The following is a 12,579-nucleotide window of genomic DNA, read 5'->3' as shown; positions in this document are numbered from 1 at the left end:
GAGAGACTGGAGTGATGTCTGGATGTGAGGAGCCGAGTGCTGAGCCTGCAGAGACGCGGAACACCTTCGGAGCCTCTCGCCCTGACCAGGGGAATTGACCCCGGCGGTGAGACCAAGCTGACGGAATGGGAAGGGAACCATCTGAGGGGATCAGCAGGCCCTAAAGGCTCCCAGGAGGATCTGATCCCCAGCTCTGCCCCTGGTGGACAGAGCTGTGCATATTCTCCTCCTTTGAGTCGCCCTGGGAGACGACGGGATGCTGCAGACCCGCCGAGCTGCCCAATCCTGAGCTGATCACTTTTAATAAAGGCATTAAACAGGAGAAGAAGTCTCCTGGCCCTTGTTTATTTCACAAATGGTCATTTCTTTCATACAAATCTAAAAAAAAAATTAGCTTAATTCTGTACAGGCCTGCCTACTCAAGAGTGTAGCTTTACTTTGGAAGAAAATGAAGCTTAAAACCAGATAGTGAGGTTGATATGTTTTGTTTTCATTGAACAGTTACTGAGCAAGAAAGTGAGACTGAGTAGTTTATTTGATGTTGTTGCAGACCATAATTGTATGGATTTGGATTATGTTGACCAAAAAATACAGTCTTCACGCTGATTTACACCATGATCAGTATTGGCCATGCACATTCAACAACAGCACCAGCTTAGTCATCTTTAAGCTGCTTGATCTTATGCTTATGGCGCTCGATTTCTTTCTGCAGACGCTCAATCTCTTTCTGGTGATGGTGAATCTCCTCCTCGTGGTGTTTCCTTAAGGCAGAGAGCTGCTCCCGCTCCTTTTCCCTGCAAGAGAGGAGGGCAGGACGTGCAGCCCCACAGCCGAGCGGCTCGGGAGAGGCGGCCGTGCCGTGCCCGGGCCCGCGGGGAGCGGCTCCGCGGGCCGGGCCCCTCACCTGAAGTACCGCTCCTCCTCGGCCGCCTGCTTCTTCCCGAAGGCACCGCCGGCCTCGCGGATGGAGCCGCCGCCACCGCCGCCCTTGCCGGCGCCTTTCCCCAGCTCGCCCAGCTGCGGGAGGACAGAGCGACAGAATGACGGAGGGGCAAAGGGACAGAGGGGAGAACGGACAAAGGGAGGGACAGCCGGAGGACAGAAGGGGCACTGTCGGAACACGCACCTGGTCGGCGCCCGATCCCGAGCTCCAGCGCTGCTGCTGCGCCAGCAGAGCCCCTCGCAGGCCGCCCCGCGCCGCCGCCACCGCCACGGCCGCCATCGCCGGCTGCCCTTGGAGCGCCGGACGGGCGGCCGGGCGGGCCCGCCCCACCGCGCCTGCGCAGCCGCGGCCCCGCCCCTCCTCCCGCCCTCAGGGCCCCGCGGCGGGGCGGCCTCTGTGACGTCACAAGGCGGAGCCCCGTGCTCGCGCGCGCGCCGCTTGGGGGCGGGGCCTGTCGCTGCGGCGCGCGCCGCGGTCACGTGTGGTGACGGCGCGGTCACGTGTGGGCGGCGATGGCGGCGGCGGGGCCCGGCGCGGGCGCGGCCGAGGACGCGTTCCTGACCTTCTACAACGAGGTGCGCTGCGGCCCGTGCCCCGGGAGCTGCGCCCGGGAGCGGCCGGGCCGCGCCGGGCTCGGGGGCCGCCGGCGGGCGGGACGGGCCCAGCCGCTCTGGGGGCGGGTGGCGGTGGGTTGGCGCTCGGTCCGGCCCTCCCTCAGCCCCGGGGCCCTCGGTGCGCTCGCGGTCCCGCTCGGCCTCGCTGTGGGCGAGCTGTCACCGGGCAGGGCCTGGGTCCCCTCCCTCTACCGGGCCCGCTGCTCCGGGCACGGCCTGAACATCCTGAGGGGCACGGGGAGAGGGAACGCACGGCTGTGGAGAATGAACAAACAGAACTGCTCTGCAGTATCTTTTATAGATAAAACGTGATGTTAACAACACTGTTGGGCTGTAGGAAATGCTAAAAAATATGCACGTTTATTTAAATAAAGGTGAACGTTAAATATAAACACATGGTTTGGTCGGTGCGGTACGGTGAAGGGTAAAAACTGAACGAAATAACGTGTGGTTGTTAAAAGCGGGTTTGTGTGTTTGCATCAGTGGCACTTAACGTGTTTGAAGGGCTGCACTGCCAACAACGGGTTAAAAGTAAGAACGCCGCGGTTTCCAAGGAATCACAGAACTGCTGGAGGTGCATGGGGAGGAGGGAAGCAGCGGAGAAGGCCATAGAAGGAACAAACAGAACTGTTCTGCAGCATGTTTTATAGATAAAATCTGATGTTGAAAATACTGTTGGGCTGTAGGAAAGGCTAAAAAATATGTGCTGCTAGTGCTAATATGTGCTGCTTGTGCTAATGTGTGGTGCTAGTGCCTGAAAAAATAACTACAGGTTGGGGTAAGCAAGGGGCATTATTAATTGTAGTACAGGATAAGGATGACTGTATACAAACAGCATGAATAAACAGGTATGGACTTTGTGATGGTCAGCTGATACAGGTCTCTCTGTTCTTCAGGTAAAGCAAATTGAAAAACGAGATTCTGTTTTAACATCAAAAAACCAAATTGACCGCCTGACCCGACCTGGATCTTCATATTTCAACTTGAACCCTTTTGAGGTTAGTTTGAACATTCTGAATTGATGGGTGAGCTTTTTTTCCTGAGTATTTATTCCAGTAAAAGACAACATAAGGAAAGAAGACATTTCCCTGGGTACAGATTAGTGTGCAGAAGGTTTGCAGAGGACAGCAGGATGGTGCTTTTGTCTTTCTCAGTGTTTGATGGCAGGACAAACTCTGTTGTCACATTTCCCTCATACAGCAGCACTGGAAAATCTGGCTGGGTACTTTCTGAACAGGAAGGGAGCAGCTGGAGGTGGCATTTTGGCAGGTTCTGGTCATAGCTCTCTTAATTCAGTGTTTGTAGTTGTGTGTTTTATTTTGGGTGTTCATCCCACTGGACTTGGATAGTGGATAGAGTTAGAAAAGGTCTCAGTGGTCACACCAGTGAGGAACCATTGGATAATGGATTTTATAGGGTTTGATTCCAGATGAGTCAGCAGATTCACTTTGACAATGTTCAGTTTTGTACAGGTCTTAGTACTTTAAAAGTAAATTAAGAAAGCTGTTTCAGAGTAGACTGTAGCTTTCCTGTGGGAGAATGGTTTTTATTTACAGATTCTTTGAGTCAGACCAGCATCTGCTCACTTGTTGCTTAAATCTTACGTTCAGTAAATTCATTCACAGAAGAGTTCCTAAACTCTGCCACACCTGTAAAGATCAATAAACAAGTGGTGTCACTCATGGAAACCAAACAGTAAAACTCTAGTGTCTTCTTTCAAAATGATAAAATTAATACATTTTTATTAAAAAGTGTGTTTCCTATCCAGCATTCTGAGTGGCCTGGCATTGTCCCCAAACCACCACACGCTTTTGTTTCTGTCAGACTGAGCATTGCTGCAGGACTGGTTGAAGGCTCATACCAGTTTATGGATCATGCATGTCTACACAAGACCTTGGCATAGCCAGAGGAATCTAGCACTGCTAAAAGTAGTGTCACAAATGTCAGAAAGACTGTGAAATGTTTCTGTTTTACTGGGTGAAAATTCATGTCATTGTGAGGTGAGCTTTCTGGTGTGTGTCTGTGTGCCAGTGAACCAAGTGGCACAGAATCACAGAATGGGCTGGCTTGAAAGGATCATTGGGTCCAAGCCCTGGCCCTGCACAGACACCCCAACATCCCCACCCTGGGCTGGAAGGGACCCACAGAATCACCCAGTCCCACCCCAAACCCTGCCCAGACCCCCCCACCAACCCCACCCTGGCCATCCCTGCAGCGCTGCCCAAATTTCTCCCCCATCCTTCATCTCCCCCCTCCCTCACTCTCACACAATCATGGAATGTGCTGAGCTGGAAGGGACCCACAGGGATGATCAATCCCAAAGCCAAACCCTGCCCAGAGCCCCCAGCAAGCCCAGCCTGGGCATCCCTGGAGCTCTGGCAGCCTCGGGGCCGTGCCCATTGCCTGGGCAGCCTGGGCAGTGCCAGCACCCTCTGGGGGAGGAATATTTCCCTAATCTCCAACTTAAACCTCTCCTGGCTCAGTTTGATGCAGTTTCCTCCTGTCCTGTCCCTGGCCATGAGAGTGAAGAGCTCAGTGCCAGCCCCTGAGCTGCCCTTGGAAGGATGGTTGGGGGTAATGAGTTCTCCCCTCAGCCTCCTCTTCCTCAGGCTGAACAAACCAAGTGACTTCAGCTGCTCCTCATGAGAGTGTTAGAGCTTGCTGACAGGAACCTGAAACATGGAGAGCAGCATCAAACTTGCTCTGCTTTCATGGTTTCTTTTAGGTGCTCTTCACCTGAAACATGGAGAGCAGCATCAAACTTGCTCTGCTTTCATGGTCTCTTTTAGGTGCTGCAGATGGATCCTGAAGCCACAGATGAGGAGATAAAGAAAAGATTCCGACAGGTATTCACTCAGCTTTTGCACTCAGAGTTCATGGAGGGGAAGTAGAAATGCTGTAGAGATTGTGCACAAGAAAAATGGTAGTAAAGCTGTCTCTGGGTAGAGGGTGTCTATTTTTGGCAGAAATTCATAGAGCAATGCTTGTATCAACAAGGGGAGAGCTGCAGCAGTGTCCATGCTCCAAGCATGCTGGGCTGCTTTGCCTGTGCCATGTATGATCAGCCTCTTGAGCTTCAGTTCAAAAGGAACATCAAAAGGTATTTTTCTCAGATATATGGACTTGGATCCAGATTTTCTCTGAGGTTTAAGAATTTCCATGGTAATTTTCAGTGGCTTGGTTACCTGGGAAAGAGGCTGCCCTGCTTACAGGAGACATCACCCCAGCCTGCCTCTGACAGAGCTGCAGGAAAAGTTTTTAGTTTAATCAGTGCCTACAGCAAAGAAACAGTGTTTGCAGGCTGCAGCCTCCACCTGAATTCATGGTGTGAGTGTCTTTAGACAGGAAAATGCTGTGGGGGCAGAGGAACAGGATATGGGCTCCTCCTGTGTGTGGGAAGTGAGAGGGATAACTTTTGGGTCTTTTGTTGGCTTCTCACTCCTACAAAACAATAAATAAAGTATGACATTCTCAGCTTTGGGCTGGTAGAACAGTACAGAGAGGTGTTTTGAGTTCAGGGTATGAAATGAAAAATGTGCATGGAATTGTGCATTGAAGAAATCAAACACCCAAGTGCAGAAATCAAACACCCAAGTGCAGAATGTGGAACAGTCAACAAAAGGGAAAAAAGGCACTGGCTAAACTGTTCAGGACTAAAGGCAAACCTTTTCACAAACTGGCAGCTGTACAGTTCCAAAAGTGGTTATTTTGTATTCTTTAACACTAAAGCAGTTCAGTTGCTGCTCTGTACAGCAATGGCAAAAATAAAAGGTCTATAAAAAATTTAAAAGAGGCCATATGGAAAGTTTTAAATAACTTTCTGAAAGGGGAATGTGGAGGATGTGTTTTCTAGCCCAGTTGGAGTTCCCCTCAGGATTGTAGTGATCTATCTCCTGTCTCTGCCAGGTAGAAGTTTTCTTAATTTTCAGTAAAGCAACCTAAGGAAAAATGACAACTCTTAAATAGTTTGGTATTTGGACAGCCTTGGGCATGCTGGAGAACTTCTTGAGAGACTTTGGTTGAGGATAATCTTTTTAGGTTTTTTTCTTGTCAAGACCAAGGATAAAATCTTTGATGACCAAAAGGTTCATATCAGCTGAGGAGTGTTAAATTGTTCCTCTGATCACAAGCTGCAGCTTTTCTTGGACAGCCTGTTTGTTACAAGGATTGTTTGTTCTTTCAGCTTGTACTGGCACACACTTCTGCATGTTGTCAGCTGGTTTGTCCATGTACAAATGAATGTGATCTCTTTAGATTCTTTCTATTTCCCTTTCTCAAAAATATCTGAAGTACTCTTCATGTTTTACCATGCTCTTGATAGCAGAATCCTTTTTCTTGCAGCTGTCAATATTGGTGCACCCAGACAAAAACCAAGATGATGCAGATAGAGCCCAGAAGGCATTTGAAGGTAATACTCTGCTCTGGGTTAGCAGTGTCAGCTTTTGTGGTGCTAAAAATTCATTAGTGTGGAGGGGACAGAAGGGCTGCAGAGGTGCCTTGGGTGGAGGGGACAGAAGGGCTGCAGAGGTGCCTTAACTGGGGTAAAAGCAGCTGTGGCAGCAGCAGCTGTGGGAGGTGGTGGCATTTCAGCAGGTGGCACTAGGTGGCAACAATGCCATTGTCATGTCACCACAGGGACAGACATCTTCAGGGGGGTGTGGGATTGTTCAAGAAAAAATGTTTAATATTGCTTTAGATTTTATTCAAAGACCATAGGACAGAAGTAGAGGGATGGTTTTAGGTGTGTGCTGTGCAGGCAGGAAATCACAGTGAGGTGTTCATGCCCATAAATACAGCTGGGAGGAATGATGCTTTCACCTGCTCCCTCCAGAAGGTACCAGACATTTCCTGCCATTACTGTACCCCAAAACTCATTCAACTAATCATGTTATCACTTTCCTAGATGTATAAAAATTATGAATAAAAAAAAATTAAAAACCAACTAAAACAGACTGCCAAACAAATGACCTCCACAAATTCTAGAAGCAAAATTAGAAATGCCAACAAGTGGCAGCCTTGTGATGCCTTGTGAACATGACTGCTGGTGCTATTAATATTGATGTTTTTTGTTAGCTGTAGATAAAGCTTACAAGCTGCTGCTAGATCAGGAGCAAAAGAAGAGAGCCTTGGATGTGATACAGGCTGGAAAGGAATATGTGGAACACACTGTGAGTATTCTGTGGGAACATCCAGAGTTGGGGGTGAGAGGTAATCAATCATTCATATTCAATCATTCATATTTTGCTTTTTGCTACACTTGCTTCATGTTTAGGTGACTAAGCTGAGCAAACCTCATAATGGCACTGTGCAGGTGGGCTCCAAGCTCTTCACAGCTGTGGCCAGGACTGCTGTTGAGCTCAGTGCAAGATAATTCAGTGAAATTCAGTACTTGAAATAATCAGGTCAGACCACGTGATCTGACCTAAATATTTTTTTCCAAGTCTGTGAATGAATGATGCAGTTCAGATATGTGTGGGTGGAAGAGAATAGGTGGTGACAGCAAGAGACTGGGAACTTTGGGGGATATTGACCTATAAGATAAGAAAAGGAGATTGCATTGCTTTGGCCAAGAAATTAGAGTGATGTGGGTGGATTAAAACACAGAAAGCTTGAGGAAGCAAATGATATGGGAGAGCTCAGATACTCTTAACACAAGGAACACTTGATGTTCTGTTTGTTGTTAGTCACTTGAATATCATGAAGCAAAATAAACTTCCTGCTGGTTTGGATGGTGTATATTGAATAAGAATATATTCAAGATATATTCAATATCAAGAAACCAAAAGGGATTATGTTGGAGGAATATTATCCAACACAGTAATTTTAATTTCTGCAGTTCATGTGATAGTAATCTTGTTTGTAATCTTGTATGTAATCTTGTAGTAATCTTGTTTGGGCCTGGGAGGGTTTGGTGTAAAACCAAACATCAATCAATAACAGAATACTTTCTGTACATTGGAATAGAAATCCAGAACCACTTGGATAAAATTATGTAAGCCCTATAAAATCTTTAAGGCTCTTATTTTTATTCTTAATCATTAGGTGAAAGAAAAAAAGAAGCAGCTGAAGAAGGATGGAAAACCTCCCAATGTAGAGGAGGATGATCCTGAAGTTGTAAGTCATGCTGTGTTCAGAGAAACTGGAGAGTACAAAATGTGTTTTGAGGAATTAAGAATGAAAGTCAGTACAGAAATATTTATTAGACTTGTTAATGCTGTAAACCCTTACATTTACAGAAGAACAAATTCTGCTTAGGCACTGTAGGGTATCATGTGTCAGGTGTTACCTGTGTACTGTGGAAAATAACTTCACTGTAGTGTAAAGAGTAAATATATTGTGAGATTATATAGATCAAAATATCCTGGTCTTTTCCCAAAGCAAGTCTTCATTGCTTGTGCATCATGGACTTTTTTTAAATTGAATTTCTTGTTGTCTACTGATGCTGGGACCATGGCATTCCTGCTGCTGGCAGAGGCACATGAAGCACTCACTGCAGAGTGGCTAAAATGAGCTTGTGACTTTTTAATGAGAGCACTTTCATGTGTTTCATTCATGTAGCACTGAGGGACAGATGTGAAACCCCTTGTATTAAAAATAACGTGGCATAACTTTGTTCTTCTCACCTGGATTTTAGTCTGGAGAAGCCCAGCCATGAGAGGCTGTAACAATGATAGGTGATCACCAAACATTGACTTCAGTAGTCTCATCACCCTTTTTTTTTCCTGGAAAGGGATTTCTTCCTGTTGATATCACCACAGTAACCCTAAAACCATCCTATTTTTCATTTTTCAGAAGTCTGTTGCTCTTCTTTAGTAATGAAGATTGGTTTAAGCATACTGATTTCCTACTGGGAAGCCAATGCTAGATTTTTACAACACATCAAGAAGATCTGCTGGAAAATTACTCTCTAAAACAGTGACCATTTTGCCCTTTTTTTTTTTTTTTTTGTCAAATGTAACAATGCAAGACTTAACCGAAAAATAAGAGAATTTGAAGTGAACAGTTCTGTTTGGGCACAGCTTCATGAATACAAATTAAAATGAGACTAAAATGAGGTTAATATGTAGTTGTTTCCTGGTGGCAGGACCAGAATTTAATCAGCAGTGGTTTATACATTTCTGTGTGCTGCTGCTGTTGTCAGGGCAGGACAGGGGTTATGTGGGCACACCTGTGGTTTGCTTTCTTTTAGCATCATACACTTGTATGTAAACCAGACTTTAGCTGTGTTCACAGCATTATTTTAAGACTGGATTTGTGTTTTACAGTTCAAACAAGCTGTGTACAAACAGACAATGAAGCTCTTTGCTGAACTGGAAATTAAGAGGAAAGAAAGAGAAGCAAAAGAAATGCATGAAAGGTATGAATGACATTCCACTTGTGCAGTTCAGGCTCTTCTTCCACCTCATGCTTCCTCAGAGAAGATATGGCATCAGAGAGTTTTAGAATAGTCTAAATTGGAATGAACCTCTGGAGATCATCTGGTCTGACCTGCTAACAGCATGGCCTTGGATTAGATTAACAAGGGTCCTGTCAAGCTGATTGCCAATAATGGATTCTGCCACATCTCTGATAGCCTGTGGGTTTGTAGAGCCCTGTGCTTGAGAAAAGCACACAGGAAATTTGCCCTCCTATGCTGAAGATGTCAATATATTTTATATAATTGTATTCTCTTTTGTGTACACATGGAGGCCAGCCACAGCAGTGAAGTGGTGACACAATTCTGCATGCTGTTAGCTTGCAGAGGATTGATTTTTAATTTTATTTAAATGCCAGAAGTACCCTGTGGCATGTGGGATGCTGAACTATTTCAGGTGATTTGATCACGTGCTCACTGTGAGCACACTTCCTGCAGCAGGGTTCTGTGCTGGTCACTGAGGTGGGAGATGGCTGCAGGATGTTGCTTTTGATTACAGAGGAAAAGTAGGGAGTTAAAAATTTAATTTGTACTTTGCATGCTGAAGTGCTTATTAACTTCTCAGAACATGTACCCTCAACAGTTTTAGAGACTTACCACTAGAGTGGTGTCCAGTTTCTTGGATTAAGAAGTCCAGCTTGTTTTGCTGAACAAGAGAAGCCAACCCCTTAATTATCAGTTGTCAGTTATCAGCTTGCTATCAGTGGGACCAAACCATCTCCTCTGCTCACTGCTCTTCCAAATTTGAAACCAAATTTGAAACTGTATTTGCTGTGCTATCTTGGGTGTGCATATTTATCTCTTCTGTAATCTGCCAAAAAATTAGAGGAGCTTTCCAAGATTATTTGAAAATATTACCTTGCTTTCTAAAGTGGATGGTTGTGGGTTCATAACTTTTGTGCTTTCCCTTCCAGGAAGAGGCAGAGGGAAGAGGAAATTGAAGCACAAGAGAAAGCCAAACGAGAACGAGAATGGCAGAAGAACTTTGAGGTATTCAGCACTTGAATTTACAGAATAGGCCCCAGCAATTCCTGTCCTTGTTGCAGGGAATGCCTCTAGAGAGATGAGAGACATTTTGTATGCAAGTCTGTAAGATAATTTAACAGATCTGCACCAGCCTGGGGTTTGTTCATGTGTATGGAGAAGAGCCCATCAGTAGGGCTTTGGTATCACTTATGCAGAAACAGATCTGGTAAATTGAGCTATTCTATTTTTTCATCTCTGTCAGCAGTTCATTCTTATTTTTAGCTGTAAAATAGAATTGCTGCTTAGCCCAGGTCACTGGTGACCATTAAACCCTAATCTGGAAAGTGTTTGTGTGGACTGTTGTGGTACTTTCCAGTCTGGTTGCCCCAGCATCCAGATCCCTGCTAGTGCTGGGCCTCTCCCATCCTGCCAGGGAAAAGGGGACAGGGAAGCAGAGAGCTGCTCATCTGCAGCCCTGGTACTGCAGAGATGGGCCTGGAGTGGATGGATCACATGCTGTAAAGTAGATAATTCCTGGACTGTTGTGTCCTGCTGTGAAATCTTCAGCCTGTAGAGGTCATAGGTTGGCTTCGTGGGGAGATTTGAGGGTTTAGGACTTCTTTTATGTGTTTTGTTTTTTGATTTGGTTTCTGTTTTGGTTTTTTTCTCCTCCTTGGGAAAGGTTTCTGCTGCTCAGCAGGTAGGGCAGGGAGAGGAGAGAAGTGCACCAGAGGCATTTGTTCCTCATTGTGTCAATGTGATGAGACTTTGAGCAAGAAGCATGAGAGAAGGCAGCAGTACATTTCCCTTCTCTGTTTGTCCTGTAGCACCAGGAGAGGGAGGAGTTAAGGCACAGAAAGGACATGGCACATTCTGGGCTGACAGATTAGGAACATCCATTTGAGACATTTCTTGTTTCCTTTGAGGATTCTGTAGAGAGTAAGGACCAACCCAGTCTGGTGGTTTGTGAAACAAGAATCCAGCACAGTGCTTATACTGGTGTGTGTCAGCTCACTTGTTGCTGCTCTGGCTCTTCCCAGTGTCTTTGTGTCCTGCCTGCCAGGGGCTGTGTGCTGGATAAGGGGAAAGTGCCACTGATCTCCTGAACTCTGTCCTGCCTGTGCTTTGGTTATTGCACTTGTTAACTCACTTGTTCCTCCCTGTTGTTCCCAGGAAAGTCGGGATGGCCGTGTGGACAGCTGGAGAAATTTCCAGGCAAATACAAAGGGGAAGAAAGAAAAGAAGAACAGGACCTTCCTGAGACCTCCCAAAGTAAAAATGGAGCAGCGTGAATGATCCTGGAAGCACTGCCTAAGTGCAGCTCCTCAGTCCCTTCTCTGCTTTTAAGGACTCATTGGCACCTAGAGTAAGATTTGCTTTTTAGTAGACTGTTTGTTTCCAGTACAATTAATTATCAGTCCAAGTATTTTTTGTACTCTGTCTGTTTGAATAGGGCCAGAGAATGAGCCCAGCCAGGGCCCTGCTCCACGTAGAACTCTTGGCTTAGGAGAGTCCCTGCCATTCCTGCTGTCCCGTGTGTCTGCTGCCCTGTAACTCAGTGTTTTGTACTTCACACAGACTGTGCTGTTTCACCACTTCTGTTCCTAGTTTGAGAGCTGAACAAGATATTGGAGATGCATCCAAACCCTTCCAGGCACCATCTTTCTCAGCAGGTTCAGCTTGGGAAGGATCTGGAGGGACTCTGGGAAAATCCTTCCAGCACTGTGCAGTGCAGCTGGCCTGCAGTTCAGTCCTGCAGCTCCTCACTGCATTGAGTGGTGCTTGGAAGGAACCTGCTCCCAAAATCTGATTTCCAGACTAAAATTCCAGCTCTCAGGCTTAGACTTCTGTTAATCTCAGACCAGCTGGTCACTTCCTATAAAGGAAAATAACTTCTCTTGATTAATAGTTAAGCTGCAATGGTCTGTATGTAAAATAAATTTTTACCCTAATTACCGTTTTTTTTCCTTGGAATTACTAAAAAATGCAATAACAAGAGTGTGAGTGGAGTGCTGTCAGTGCTGAGATGCTGCTGCTCTTCAGCATGAACCTGTTCTCCAGGCTCAGACTGCCAGCTCTCTGCTTTTCTAGTTCTCCACATCCCTTTTAAGCTGCCCAAGCTGTTCCAAGTGCAGTGTCACCAGCCTGGAGGCAGAGGGGACATGAACTGTCCTCATTCTCTGGCTGTGTTCTGGCAGAGCCTGGCTGCCTTAATCCCAGCCTGGCTGGGACAGGCCATAGTTCAGCTTGGCTGTTGGGCTGGGAAGTTGGGGTGTTTGCTGCAGCTCTGCAGTTGGGTGCCTGGGGAGCTCCAGGGCTTGCAGGCAGCCAGTGCCTTGTGCACTGATGGGTTGTGACTCTCTGGTCCTTCAGGACTGTCTTAAAAGCCTCACGTTTCCTTTCCTGCCAAAATAAGAGCCAGTTGTTACCAACAACATTTCTTTGTTAAACAACCCGTGGGGTGTAAAGGGAGCAGACAGAAAAACATGTGATTTCTTGTTCTAAGGGACTCAGGTGGAAGTTGTGCCCATGACCTGAGCAATGGCAGTGCCACAGCATATGTTGGGGGAGCCCCCATGTGGAATCTGGGCAGAGCAGGAAGGAGTGGGTCCCCCATGTCCCTGACCACCCTTTCCTCCCAG

The 12,579-nt window shown here is 46.5% G+C and overlaps 2 protein-coding genes across 2 annotated transcripts; one reads left to right on the top strand and one right to left on the bottom strand.

Moving 5' to 3' along the window:
- Positions 1–513: 513 nt before the first annotated feature.
- ATP5IF1 (ATP synthase inhibitory factor subunit 1) lies at positions 514–1,273 on the bottom strand. Its single transcript, XM_058819849.1, has 3 exons — positions 1,127–1,273; positions 905–1,017; positions 514–794 (listed from the first exon to the last, which is right to left on the bottom strand). The coding sequence occupies exons 1-3, from the start codon at positions 1,220–1,222 to the stop codon at positions 656–658; spliced, it is 348 nt and encodes a 115-aa protein (XP_058675832.1). The 5' UTR covers positions 1,223–1,273; the 3' UTR covers positions 514–655.
- Positions 1,274–1,416: 143 nt separating this feature from the next.
- Positions 1,417–11,878, top strand: DNAJC8 (DnaJ heat shock protein family (Hsp40) member C8). The gene is made up of 9 exons (XM_058819747.1): positions 1,417–1,518; positions 2,454–2,555; positions 4,347–4,403; positions 5,899–5,965; positions 6,631–6,725; positions 7,600–7,671; positions 8,823–8,914; positions 9,886–9,961; positions 11,111–11,878. Exons 1-9 carry the CDS (start codon positions 1,456–1,458, stop codon positions 11,231–11,233), a joined length of 747 nt encoding a protein of 248 aa, XP_058675730.1. The 5' UTR covers positions 1,417–1,455; the 3' UTR covers positions 11,234–11,878.
- The last annotated feature ends 701 nt before the right edge of the window (positions 11,879–12,579 follow it).

Source organism: Ammospiza caudacuta, chromosome 25 (genome assembly GCF_027887145.1).
Source record: "Ammospiza caudacuta isolate bAmmCau1 chromosome 25, bAmmCau1.pri, whole genome shotgun sequence".
NCBI classification, from domain to species: Eukaryota; Metazoa; Chordata; class Aves; order Passeriformes; family Passerellidae; genus Ammospiza; species Ammospiza caudacuta.
This window is presented reverse-complemented; position numbering and strand designations above follow the sequence as displayed.

What these genes read in the sequence shown, in the direction of transcription:
- ATP5IF1 (XM_058819849.1), bottom strand. Translation starts at nt 1,222, where the DNA reads ATGGCGGCCGTGGCGGTGGCGGCGGCGCGGGGCGGCCTGCGAGGGGCT. An exon ending in CGGGATCGGGCGCCGACCAG is followed by an intron (nt 1,018 to 1,126) that starts GTGCGTGTTCCG and finishes GTCCTCCCGCAG; the next exon opens with CTGGGCGAGCTGGGGAAAGG. An exon ending in GAGGAGGAGCGGTACTTCAG is followed by an intron (nt 795 to 904) that starts GTGAGGGGCCCG and finishes CCTCTCTTGCAG; the next exon opens with GGAAAAGGAGCGGGAGCAGC.
- DNAJC8 (XM_058819747.1), top strand. Translation starts at nt 1,456, where the DNA reads ATGGCGGCGGCGGGGCCCGGCGCGGGCGCGGCCGAGGACGCGTTCCTG. An exon ending in TAAAGAAAAGATTCCGACAG is followed by an intron (nt 4,404 to 5,898) that starts GTATTCACTCAG and finishes TTTTTCTTGCAG; the next exon opens with CTGTCAATATTGGTGCACCC. An exon ending in AATGGCAGAAGAACTTTGAG is followed by an intron (nt 9,962 to 11,110) that starts GTATTCAGCACT and finishes TGTTGTTCCCAG; the next exon opens with GAAAGTCGGGATGGCCGTGT.